Here is a 13,572-nt window from a genome sequence, read left to right as displayed (position 1 = left end):
CTTCTAACCGCCTCCTCATTTCTGAGGAGTTTTACTTCCCCCTGACCTCTTCCTAGTCTTTTATCCAATTAAGAGTTGGCTTTTCCATTTTATTTACTCTAGAAGATTACAAGTTAGCCCTCCTATCTGCCTCACCAAGTCTGTGTATACCTGACTTTGTCTGCTCATTTCTAATGTGTTCTTTGGATTTTATTGTGCCTGTGTGGCTCTAGTGGGAAGAGGCTGTGTCCTGGCCACATTTCTTTTCTAGAGCTACTCCCTTTTGTCTTGATTCTTCCTGGCTAACCTTTGCTTGATACTCCTGGTATTTGACAGAGTGTTTCCCTCCCATTAACATGGTCAGCTATTAAGTGATAATTGTCATTGTGATTCTTCTTGGGCCCTGAGCTGCAGTGCCAGCCTGACCCCTCTGATCCCTTCTCCGCCAGTGCATATGTGTTATGTTCCATGTCATTGCCAGAGGACTCATCTATTCAGGGAGGGAAGCCCAAGGGTCAGGGTACGCTGCCTATTCCTTCTGCCATTCTCCAAGGCTTTCCTACTTTAAATCTTCCTATACCGTAGGGTAACACTATGTGCCGTTTGCATTGACCCAAGAGCCAAATTTTCTTTCTTTCTCCATTCTTGCCCATTGCTAGTGAAGCCATGAGCACCTCAAGCTGCGTTTAAATCTGTCCTCAGTCTTCTCATCGCTTCCATTTTCAACGCACCCACCGTTCTCTTCCCTGTTTCCACTGCTTCTCACCTCCCATGAGGTTTCTTCTACAGCAGCCAGAATGCATTTTTTAAAACATAAGACTGTTGTGGAATATTATTTTAAGATGTGTTATATTTGTTTATGCTGTGGAGTATTTTTTTAATGGTGCAAAGATGTGTTGCATTCTTTCATGTTACATTTGTTTACCTCTGTGAAGCTGTGGTACTTTGCCTGTCTAAAACATTCGATTGGCCACGCAATAATGAGCTGAACGGCCATTAGCTAGGCAGGAGAAAAGTGAGTGAGAATAAGTAGAAGTGAGACTGGCAGGAAGTGAGAATAAGTAGAAGGAGAAATCTGCAAAGAAAAGATCGGGGAGCAAAAGGAGGAGGAGGAGGAAGCAAAGGGTCAGCCACCCAGCTACCCAGCCAGCCCAGGAGTAAGAAGTAAAGAAAGGTACACAGAAATAGAGAGAGAGAGAAAATTCCAGAGGCAAAAGATGGATAAGTTAAGAAAAGCTGGCAAGAAACAAGCCTAGCTAAGGCCGGGCAGTTGTAATTAAGAATAAGCCTCCACGTGATTTATTTGGGAGCAAGGCCGTAAGGCCCTCAAAGAGCAAAGAGCCGAAAGACAAAACCACCCAGCAACTACACAAGATGTGATGCATTTAAACACCCTCTTCTTCTCCAATGCTTACTGTTCTACTTAGGCTACAACTCAGATTCCACACAGTATGTGGCGGTTTGGCCTGGGGTAACACGTGGTAGTGTCACCAAGGATCCTTTGAGAAGCTCTCAGTCTGGGCTTGATTAAAAAAGATTATTTGGGGAGACAGCCTGGCTTCAGTATTTTATATATAAACTTCCCTGGCGGGTCTAAGGGGTGTCCAGAAAGGAGACACACTCCTCTCTCACCCTCATGGGGCCCCCTTCCCATCTCCTTCTCTCGCCTTGAACTCTTTCTGGTTTTGGACAGAATTCTTGCCTGTACTCTTCTCCCTGAATTTTCTCCCGTCTGGAAGTTTCTTTCCTAGTCGTTCTCCTGTCTAGTTCCTTTTATTTTCTCAGACTGATCTGCCTTTGATCATCTTATCTAATCTAACCCCTACATCCTCAGACACTGCACGTCGCCCTCTCTGAGTTCGGCATCTTAGTTCTCTGTTCTTCGCTCATTCATGTAACCTACGTGAGAACCAACACATGCTCTCCACAGCTCAGCTTAGTGTCTGTTAAACTACCACGGGGGGGGGGGGGCGGGGGGAGAGAACGAGGCAGGGTGGAGAGCTGGTAGGTAGAAGACAGAAAACACAGTCACTCACAGGAGCAGTCCCCAGACAGGTGAATGAAGCTGGCAGATGGTAGAATCTTTTTTAAATTTTTTTTATTGATTTTTATTGAGCTTTACTTTTTTCTCTGCTCCCCTTCCTGCCTCTCCCCTCCCACTCAACCCTCCCCCCAGATGGTAGATTCTTGACTTATGATGATTATATCCAGCTAGATAAAGAGAGTGAATTTGCCCATTGCATTAGAAAACTTTGATCATTTCAAATGAAAAGAGATACTTTTATCCTGGATTGAGGACAGTCCCCAAGAAGCTGAAGATGATTTCTTACCCCAGAAGTGCAGCCCATCTTGCCGTGATGGCTGGAACTTATTTTTGGAGACTCCTTTCACTAAATTGGAGCTAAGCCTCACCCTCTGGCCTGCCTGTCCCCCACCTTTCCTCCCGTTGTAATTCCGTGATAACTTCGGAGCATCCCTTCTGTTCTGTACTCCCTGTTTTCTGCTGACTGCCGACCCCTTCCTGACACGCTGCCCCGCCGTCTCTTTGCATCACGATGTGTCCCGAAGCCTAACGGAAAACTGTTGAATTATGATCGTTGAACACCAAATATTGAGATTCATGGGAAAACTGTGTTCTTGTTTGTTTTGCCACCCCAGCTGTATGGGCTAGGAATAGCAAACACCTGTGAGCAGAGCCGTGGGAATTATTTGCAGTCATTAGTGGTTGCCTTCTTAAGAGTTCTGACGGTAAGAATGCAACCCAGCTCCCAGATGTCCATCAGGTGTTCACAGTACTTGCTGCCAAGGAAAACGACTGTTCACTTTGACAAGTCCAGAGTGGTAATTTCATGCTTTTTCCTAGCAGTTATGCACACACCATGATCCTAGAGGCAAACTAGAGGGTTGTATGGAAATACCCCCTCCCCCCAGGACATGTTTGGGAAACAGAATTTTGTGACGAATGGCTATGTTAAGCACCATTTACAGGCGTGTAGATGCCTTCTTCTGGGTAGAGGGTCCGCGTCTATATTGTGGTTTCTTAGCTTTGCATTACTTGAAAAGTGAAAACTGCCTCAATTACTCCTAACGTGACGCCCAACTCTGCCCTTGATCCCTCCCGGGTGGTGCCGAAGCCAGCCACTCATGCAAAACTGTTTCTCTGTCTCAACAGAAACGTGGAGGGGCATAGACTGTTGGGTCGTGGGAGGAATGTTCCGTGTATTCTGGCCTCTCCTGATTGCCCGCACATGGGCTTCCCGAATTGAGGCTGGTGTTTCTTTGGAGAGATCTTTTTCTCAACCATGTAGCGGGCTATAATTCCATACCGAAGTCCTACCCCCACGCCCTCTGCAACACTTAGTAAATCCTTTATATTTTTTAGTTTCACTGACAATTTTAAATTTGTGAAAATGGTATTCAATCCGTAACCAAAGAGGTAAAGTCAATTTTCTGCTTGTAACTCATAAAAACACAGATTATGAGATTATTTTCTGGCTGATATTTTTTTGTTCGTTTTTTTTTATTCTTCTTTCATACAGTACATCCTGAGCACACTTTTTTCTTCAACCCCTCTGACCCACTGTTCCTCCATTTCCCTTCAGAAAAGAGCAGGCTTTCCAGGGATATCATCTGAACACAGCATAACAAGATGCAGTGAAACTAGGCACAAACCCTCACGTCAGGGCTGGGCCAGGCAACCCAGTAGGAGGAAAAGGGTGCCGAGAGCAGGCAAAAGAGTCAGAGACACCCCCACTCCCACTATTAGGAGTCCCATAAAATCCCAAGCTGAATGCAGACCATAAAACCACAGCATGTATGCAGAGGACCTAGGTCAGACCCATACAGGCTCCATGATGGTTGCTTCAGTCTCTGGGCCCTATGAGCCCTGCTTCGTTGATTCTGTGAGCTGTGTTCTCCTGGTGTCTTCAGCCTCTCTGGCTCCTACAGTCCTTCCTTCTCTTTTTCCACAGCCTTCCGCAGGATTCTTATGAGACAGTTGTAGAACCCTATTGACAGGTACCTGCAGATCTACCTACAGATTGCCTCTACTTACACCTAATACCATTCTCAGTGGGGTTTCCTGAGGCAAGATGAGGGGAGAGCACCTGGATGCCTTTGATGGGTGTGGCTATAAGAAAAATCAAGTGTTCAGTAATTTTTCATATAAAATGCTTGTTTATGGGCACCTTATGTTGTTGTATTCCATGAAAAATGGGAAAATGTCTGTATGTAAATACCTTAATGGAATTTTGCAAAAGAATTAAAGCCTGGTATGGTGTAGGGCATATTCTTGTCATCTCAGCACTTGGGAAGCTCAAGCCAGGTCCTCCACGAGAGCAGGTGCTCTTAACTACTGAGTCATCTCTTTAGCCCCCTCTGTGCAAATTTTAAGTCTTGTGGTTAGAGACTATGGCTATAAAATAGATCTTTACTGTGTAAGCAGCAGAATGGTTCACAGTCCAAGGCAGTGGGTCTCAACCTTCCTAATGCAATATTTTAATACAGTTCCTCATGTTGTGGTGACTCCCAACCATAAGGTTATTTCCATTGCTACTTCACAATTGTATTTGTGCCTCTGTTATGAATTGTGATGTAAGTATCCGTGTTTTCTTAGGCAACCCCTGTGAAAGGGTCCTTTGACCCCCAAAGGGATCGCAACCCACAGGTTGAGAGCTGCTGGTCTGTGAGTCCATAGGAACTGACCTTCCGGGTTCCACCTCAGGATTGCTGTTAGAGCATGTGAATGTTTACTGCTGACGTCCTTCCGTTCTCCCGGAAAACATAACCTGCTCTGTGTTCTCCCCTCCCCTCCCCAGGCTGGTTCAGAGGATACGCTCTCCAGAACAAATCCAAAAAGGTACGGCACCAGATTCCGTTTCTTAGTTTCTTTGTCCGTCTACCAGTTCTGTGTCGTGTTGTGCCATCCCCTTATCTGCTATCTTTAGAGCTCATTTGCTTTCTTTTCGCTGACTTCCTTTGATCTGGAGACAAAGATTTTGGCCTGGTGCTCAGGAGGAATAGCGCAAGTTCCATGGATGTGTTTCCCAGGAGCTGATTCAAGAAAAGGCCCCAGACTTCCTGCTGTCTACCCTTGGAAAAAAAGCAGCAGGACAATGATAATGCCCTGGGAACCTCTGTCAGGGAGGAAGGGGCAGGGCCCACTTCTCTGCACATCCTTTACATACCCTGCCAGGACTGACACTGTTGGTCACCTGAATCATTCCGTCAAACCAGAGTAGTGGTTTCAGTCTGTGAGGCCCATGGAGTACCATGGAGTCATTTTAGTAAAGTATAAACAATAAGGCAGTGTAGAGGAACATTATTTGTGTTTGATAAATAAATCTTGCCTGAAGACCAGAGGCAAAGCTAAAGCCACTAGAGTGACACACACCTTTAATCCCAGGATCTGGGAGACAGAGGCAGCTGGAGCTCTATGAGTTCAAGGCCACCCTGGGGTGCACAAGATTAATGCAGAAAAAAATCCAGGTAGTGGTAGCTCACACCTTTAATCCCAGCCCTAGGAAGTCACACGACTTTAATCCCAGCACTAGAGGGAATATAAAATGGGAGGGGAGAGAAGCCCAGCCTAGGTAGAGCTAAGACTTCTCTAGTAGCCTGGCCGGTTTGCTTTTCTGACTTTCAGGTTGAACTCCAATTTCTGACTCTGAGTTTTTATTAATTGTGCTACATGGGAGCCAAAACAAGGCTGAACAAAAGAGACACTTTTGACACATTCAGCTCAGGTATTAATGTTTATGTGGTTCGTGCTTTTTATTGTATTTTTTGTTTAGTGCGGGACTGTTAATGTGTTTCTCATGATTCAGGCAGAGTTTGAGAAACACTGGTCTAGATGGCTTGCTTTCCCGGTTGTCAGGGCAGCTCATCATCAAACTGAAGAAAGACCAGTAGCTATGTTAACACATTTCTGGGTTCGCTTTAGACCCCATCAGCACTTTTCCTTTGATGTTGCTTGCTGGGGCAGGGTAGCATGCCAGCACTTTCTTTTGCAAGAACAAAGTTGATAGGGCTTTATTTTTTCACAGTTAGCTCATGTGTCAGTATCAGAGGGTGAAAATAAATTGAATTTATCAGGGCAAAAAGGGTAGAAAATTCTTAATTTTTGACCACACAACAGGCCAGATGTAGTCCCATGCATGCTGGCTTGTGAAACCCTCAAATCTCAGAAGAACACAGAGCCTTCAGTCACCTGCTTGCTAGGTAGAAGTCACAGAAACCCAAAGGCGAGCATGACTGAGTTGATGACTCTTCAGTCTTAGTGTTTGCACACTTGTGTATACACACACACACACACACACACACACACACACTTTACTCACTTTGATGTTTTCATAATCAAACAGAAAAGGGAACAACATTTGCTGTCCCCGCGGGTGCCAAGCCCCCCTGATGTGAGTCCACTTGTCCCTGCCATGCCCACAGTCAGAGTCCTGTGCCGCATGCTGTTTCCAGCTGAGCTGTTTCTGCCTCTCTGGCTGACTTCAGCATCCCCAGTGTTCCAGCAGAGACCAGTGTAGTAGTCGGGCGTGCTGGTATCACAAGGGTTATGACTGAACTAGATTGAGGGCCTTTGGGAAGCAGATGCCTGGCGCACACACCCCTGCTCTATGTGGCTTTAGCCCTGTTAGCGGTTACTTTTACTCACAGCTGTGGAAGGTGAGTTTTCAGAAAGCAGTTACGAGTTCACACTTGGGTGACAAGATGGCCCAGCAGGTGAAAATACTTGCCGCACAGACCCAGTAACCTGAGTTCCGTCCTGGGATCTCTCAGTAGGAGGAGAGAGCCAACTCCTGAAAGTTGTCCTCTGACCTCTACCAAGTCCTGTGGCCCACCCCCAGACCCGCACAAGTTAACAACTTTTTGTCTTAATTTTGTGAGAGACAAAGAATACCAGGGTTAGTTAATGCTCAGTCCTTTCTTTTTCCTTTTTTTAAATTTAATATGCAAAAAGGTGTACAGGAAACTTCTCAGACAAATTGTGTGCACTATCAAGAAGAGCTGGGCCTGGCCATGTGCTCCTATTGTCCCAGCTACTTAGAAGACTGAGTCAAACCTGAAAAACTTACTGGTGTCCTGTTTCCAAATTGTGACTGGCAGACACCCGCCAAGCATTCAAGAGGCCCTGGTTTGATCTCAGCCCAACCACCACAATCACAATGCAACCAAACCTAGTACAAACTGTTAAAACAAGGTTTCAGACCTTTACCCTACATAAGGATTTGTTCCAGCATAGAGGACCTTGGTTTCTAAGGCATTCTGTGCTTTCCTGATTTGTCTGCACCCATCTAGCTAGTGGTGCCCTCTGGTCTGATGCAAATACTAGATGGTCCAGGTAACAGCTGAGGGTTATGCTGGGTTTTTGTTGTTCTTGTTCTTCATTAAAGGGTTCTTTAAAACCTGGATGCTTAAGAGCTTCACCTTTGGGAGAAAACTATTTCATTTAGAGCTCCTCTGTCCTTTGATAAAGAAAAACATGAACAGAATTTGGCACAATGACTGGGCATTCATTTTTTTTTAAAAAAAAAAAACTAAACTGAAATTTCCTTCTTTGTGGAGATCCAAGAAACAAAGATGGAATTAAAGGCTTCAGTCTTGAATTTTGCTGAGTGTGACACCCCTTCATTAGGAGATGCAGCCTGATAGAAATCCCCTCCTATGCTGGTCCCTTTTCCTGGGGAAGAGCTATTTGAAAGGACAATTCCTGTCATGGCAATTATTGGTGTTGTTTATAAGCCAAACCAGCCATTTGGGAATGGTGGCAAAAGGAAGCTTGGCTTTGCAGAATGAGGAAGACTTGAGCCTTGAAGAGACTGGTCATTAATCTTGGCAGAACGGTGGGTGTGCAGACGGGATAACATAGAGAAAATCATTAGCTGGAATGTGTTCAAGCGAGTAGGTTACATTGAGAAAGGAAAGGCAGAACAGAGAGACACCAGAAATTCCAGACCCAGGTTGGCTCTGGCCTTACCAGAGAAACCGGATGACTGTGAACAGGATGACCAAGTGCCACCACGACGCAGAGCAGGGGGATCACAAAAGGACTGGACTCTGGAGAGCCGCGCCTTTGTGCCTGCACACCTGTGCAAATCATCTGCCGTGGTCGCCATTGGTGTCTCAAAGTCATCATGTGTTTATAGTTCGAGGACCTGTGTCACGGCTAAGATCAGCTTAGCCCCTCGTGTTCTGGCCATTTCCCGTTTTATTGTCAAAGGATGAAAAGAAAGCGTTGTATAGACAAAGATGGGACATGAAACTGGCCACAAAAGCAACCGCTGTCAGCATTCCAAGGTTTCTTGCCCTATTACAGATTATGGGTTGCATGCACCTTTTAACCTATGGTCCTATGAACTGTGGGCTCTCTCCACCACCACCAGTGTGGTCGACCATCTCTGACATCTACTGTCCACAGAGATCACGCCAGCCCTCTCTTGAGCAAGGCTGGGAGGAGTTGATCCATGATTTCAGCTAGCTCATCTTCTCTGCCGTGTGAACCATTCTTTTAAGCAAGGCTCAGCGGCTCCTTCTGCATGTGGCATCTTGAGAGCATTGCACAAGGAGACGTAAGCTTCGGTATTCAAGAGAATGTATGGAAAGTTCTTTCCTACTGAGAGATCTTTGCTGTGGTTTTCTGGTTCCCACCCAGGGGTTCCCACCCAGTGGTTTTATGCCCTTCCCTTGGGACTTTTTAAATTTTTGCCAGTGGGCGATGTCATAATACTGATATAGAAATGCCTCTTGGGGTTATAAAAGGAGAACAATGGGAGGCTGTGATCAGGTGACTAGTGATTTGCAGTTGGTCTTCAGTGAAAGTGCTGACAGGAATCGTTGCAGGAAGCTACTAAAATGTTGACAGCTCCACTTCGCTCATGATGAGAGACCCTTTAATGGACGCACCGCGCCATGTTGGCTTTGTATAGATTCTAGGTTCTCAGTATTACATTCCTTGCCCTTGCTGGATCTCTGAGCTGATGGGGCATTGTTGGCTCTCTATTTTCAAAACATCTTATGCCTCCTGAGCCCAAATCTTCATTTCTACCATTTCAGCATTTCTATCCTTCCTTGAAATGTGGTTGAAATATAGGCAGTCATCATCAGCGATGCCCTGCAAACTCACTTGGGACTTTTTCCTTTTGTCAAAGCGGTCATAGCTCTCCCCGCAGTGTGTATGTTCTTGACTCTGAGATTGTGTTTAATGGCTGAGTAACTGGAGCTCTCTTTCTGTAGGGCATTTTCCCTGAAACATACATCCATTTGAAAGAGGCAACCGTGGAAGATGGAGGGTAAGTTCCAGTCCAGGAAGGACCACTGCAAAGGGATGAAGATGCAAGATGCTCATGAAAGAATGTCCTGTTCCCACTGATGCCCTCCTTCGCTCGTTAGTTTTACTTTCTCATAGAGTTCCTCATTCTGGCTTCTCTTTCTGTACTTGTCCCCCTCCGGGCACCCGTCCCCAGAACAGTAAAGACAGCAGTGATGAACTCTGAGGACCTTCCACTTCCCCTTGGAGTTCTTTCTGACCGCTCACTGGGTATGTGGATGTGAGTGTATGTGAACATCTGGGAAGGAGGGACATCCGTCTGTCCTCAACACTGAACCTTGAATACATCACTTAGCTGTCAGTACATGCCAGAATTTTCACAGCTTCCTGGAGGAAAACGCTGTGGTGGTCTTACAGTGAGATCCTAGGGCAGCAGTCTATGGGAGCGTGCTGTGTGGTTAAGGTCCACTCAGCTTGGAGTATTCGTTTCTTGATCAGGTCATTTGTCCTACAAAGGATTGACCCTGTGGCAGCTAAGGAAAGCAGGACATCCAAAGTAGGAAGCGAGAATTAAGAAAGTTAAAACTTGAGTCCATGGCTGGTGCCAGGGAGGCTGTCAGAGTCCTGGAACCTCTAAGCTAGATGAACATTTTTGAGAAGTCCAAAGCCCAGCACCCACATTATAAGATAAGAGATAGATACGTGCTCAAGTTCCCATAGGTTCTCTATAGCAGGACCAGCACCGGGAGCTGCTCTTCTCTGCACCATTCCTGGGCAGCCTCCAAGTGTCACTTGTGAAGGCAAAGTAGGAGCCCTGTTCTACCTGGATCTGCCAGGTGAAAGGCAGGATGCCCAGTTAACTGTGTTACTCATTCAGCAGATACAGATGCTCCTGGACTTGAAATGTGGTTGCATCCTTAAAACCCACTGGGGTTAAAAAAAATCACAAGCAGAGCTGGGCGGTGGTGGCACACACCTTTAATCCCAGCACTCAAGAGGCAGAGGCACGTAGATCTCTGTGAGTTCAAAGCCAGCCTGGTCTACAGAGCTGGTTCCAGGATAGTCAGAGCTACACAGAGAGATCCTATCTCTAAAAACAAGCAAACAAGCTAACATCATAAGCGGGCATCACAGGAAAGTCTATCATTTTATACAATTAATATATGCTTATGCTAATAAAAAGGATGACAAGATATGCATTTATTTCACCTAACCTAGGAAACATAGCCTAGCCCAGTCACCTCCAATGTAGTGTAAGTGTCAGAACACTTGCAGTAGCTGACAGTTGGGCAAAATCACCTAACCCAAAGCCTGTTGTAGTATAGAGTAGCATGTCCCTCATGTAACATGCTCAGCACTGGGCCAGAAGCAGAAAGCCAGCGCCTACGTGTGTATACTTCCCAGCCATCTTAGAGTTGCAAAATCAGACTCTCCTAAGTCGGGGAGCGCCTGCAACTTTCCAGAGTTAGCACGTAACAGATGTGTCACGAGCCACACGTGCCCTATAATGTATTGCCTTTCTCGACCTGGAATTCACACTCAGTTGTACCCCATGTTTGCATGTTCTCACAGTGGTCCTGCTGCTCTTCCCTATGCGTTTGTATGTACTTGCTGTCTTTCTCCTGTTGATAGTTGTAGGAGCACCAGGGACAATTTATGTGAGCACATGCAGTTAAGCTCACTGTGAGTGAGGATGTTGGTTTGTCTCCATTTCCCATGTTGGGAAGCAGCAGAGGACAAGAAAACCCAGTCCTCTCTGGAAGAGGGCATGGATCTGTCCTTGCAAGCAGGTCTTTGGGTGAGATCACATACCATGTACCTCTCTACAAAACGGAACAGCTGCCCGATGGCAGCAGCTAATTACATGACTTAGTCATCGGCACTTTCAGAGAGCATAAACATGGGGAAGTAGAGTCTAGGCTTCACCTGTGCCATGCATATAGACTGTGCTGGTCTCAGTTCTTTGTTTTTGTGCCCTCATTTACCCAGGTTCAAGTTCTCCAAACTACACACCCCTTCAGAGGCAGATCGGTTTATTTCAAACCACAGCAGCCACATTCCTGGCTTTGATTGTCAAGAGAGGGTTGGTCGGGAGAGGCAGCTCCTATCATGTGCAGTCAAGCGTACATCTCTTTGGTTCCTTGTAGGCAGCATGAGACCGTGATTCCTGGGGAGTTGCCACTGGTTCAGGAACTGACGAATACTCTACGAGAATGGGCTGTCATCTGGCGCAAGCTTTATGTGGTAAGCTTCCCCTGGGGCTTCCCTTGGGTGGTGGCCTTAGGTGCCATTTCTGGACCTTCAGTCTGACTGTTGGACGGCAGAGCCATCTTCTCCATTGAGCAGGGTGTGCCTTCCCCAGAGCCCACGATGCTGGAAGGCAGCGGACTCTCATTTCCCCAGAGTTGGACCAACGCTAATGGGATTATAGAGGGAAGTGGGCGTGATCCTTAATTCACTCTTGCTGGTGATGAAAGTAATAGGAAGCTATAACTGCAAACACTTGCCAAGGTCTTCTTGGGTACCTCAAACCGCGATCTCTTACCGCATTGCTATAAAAAAAAAGATGCAGTTATATCTGCTGATAGCCTAGCAGGAACCCAAGCCACTTGCTGTTGCGTCTCCGTGTATGCCAATAAATAGACATTTTATCAACAGCACAGTGCTCAGCCTGCTGAGGGGGGCATTAAAACTATGACCAGTAGACCTTGCAGACTCCAAACCACATATCAGGTAAGCTGGAGTCAGGATCCCTTCAGTCAGTATTCTTTCCCCCCACACTGTTTGACCTCCGAATGCTAATACAAGATGCTAGTTCAGTGGGAAATTACATAGGCACAGGAACATCCTCTTTGTGACAGTAATCATGTAGTTACATGTGTGTTTACAACTGGGACTTTGTGAGTTAAATGTAACCTGCCATTTCTGAAGTTCACGTTAGAGTTTACTCCACTGTGAGGCCTTGAGAGGATGAAGGCTGGGACCGAGACATGGCTCATCAAGTAAAGGCCCTGGCATCCCAGCCTGACAACCTTGGTTGGATCCTCTGGACCCATATGATGGAAGGAGCGAGCCAACTTCTCTAAGTTGCCCCACGTGAATACATAAATAGAATTAGGAAGGAGAATCTTTCAAGGGTGGAAATTCAATCCAATTGTAGTGCTTAGAAGAGAAGACTTGCAAGGTGGCTAGGAGGTTATAAGACCATGAATGTGGAGGCTCATGATGGTATTCCTGTGATGTCATATGAAGAGGGAGAGAGGCCAGAAGACCCATGTGCAGACTGTATGTCTCACCATGTGCTGTTCTCTGCCAAGAAAGCCATTGTCACACTAACTCCTTAGCTTTGCTCTAAACTGAGCATCGCTTCTTTAAACACACCTGTCCTGTGATGGGACTCCCAGCATTTCTAGGGCCTGGGACTCTCAGCATTAAACATCATCAGAATAGAACTGGCTAGTTTGCAAGTGCACAAGGCACTCGAAGTTCATTGCAGCATGCTGGGTGCTTCTCCAGTCTAAAAACCCTTCCCTTGACACTGGAACCCACGGACCATTTTCTAATGTTCCTTCTCCGGAGACCTTTTCGGTGAGCATCAGTGGGTCTCGCCTGTGTAGGAGACTTCCAGGCTTCTGTCGGGTGACTAGGAAGTCACATGGTGAGTAATATATTTTCTGACTAGACATGTGAAGATTTTCACGATTCTGTAGGCTAGATAGCTGGACCCGGGAGTCATTCTTTTCTTTATGTGAACAGTCTGGCTAAGTTACAGCAATAACCCCAATCTTGTCCTTGCATACGAAAGCAGCAGCCAAACCTCATTCCAGCGCCTTTCCTAAGAGTTCACACGGAATTTCACTCCATTCAGGGCTGTGTATTCCAGGATAAAGCATAGCCTTAGAAATCACCAGCCCTTTGTGGGGAAAGCACATGGTATTTCTCTCCCTCCCCAAGCTTCAAAGCCTCATTTGTGTCCTTTCTTTTTCATAATGCATCTTCTAAACAAACTCGTCCTTAATGTTTCCGTCTGGACCACCCGAACACTTACTGCTGAATGCATGGTCTGGCCCTTGGGGCATTATGCCCATATTGAAGGTGATCTTTTGATCTTTTCGGATGGAGTTGATGGGAGCTCTAACTCTGAGCCCCTAAATCATTCACTCTGGGAGGGAAAGGATACGGCTGTCATCCCTGTGGCCTCCATTGATCAACTTGTACTTACATTGAAAGCACTCTGCTTCTGGTTAATTGATTATGTCGTGGTGGATATAGAAGGTTGATGGGTGGGAAATTGCATGGACATGGGTTTAGTCCTT

The 13,572-nt window shown here is 46.2% G+C and overlaps 1 protein-coding gene across 1 annotated transcript in view; it reads left to right on the top strand.

Moving 5' to 3' along the window:
• Dock5 (dedicator of cytokinesis 5) overlaps positions 1–13,572 on the top strand; it is a 182,989-nt gene that overhangs the window by 66,933 nt on the left and 102,484 nt on the right. Inside the window, exons 3-5 of the mRNA XM_048422301.3 lie at positions 4,797–4,837; positions 9,223–9,278; positions 11,404–11,500. Of these exons, the coding sequence (XP_048278258.3) occupies positions 4,797–4,837; positions 9,223–9,278; positions 11,404–11,500 (194 nt within the window). The remainder of the gene's footprint in view (positions 1–4,796; positions 4,838–9,222; positions 9,279–11,403; positions 11,501–13,572) is intronic.

The sequence above is a fragment of the Myodes glareolus genome, chromosome 12 (assembly GCF_982192425.1).
Source record: "Myodes glareolus chromosome 12, mMyoGla1.1, whole genome shotgun sequence".
NCBI classification, from domain to species: Eukaryota; Metazoa; Chordata; class Mammalia; order Rodentia; family Cricetidae; genus Myodes; species Myodes glareolus.
The sequence above is the reverse complement of the archived record's forward strand: the minus strand, read 5'-3'. Positions and strand labels throughout refer to the sequence as shown.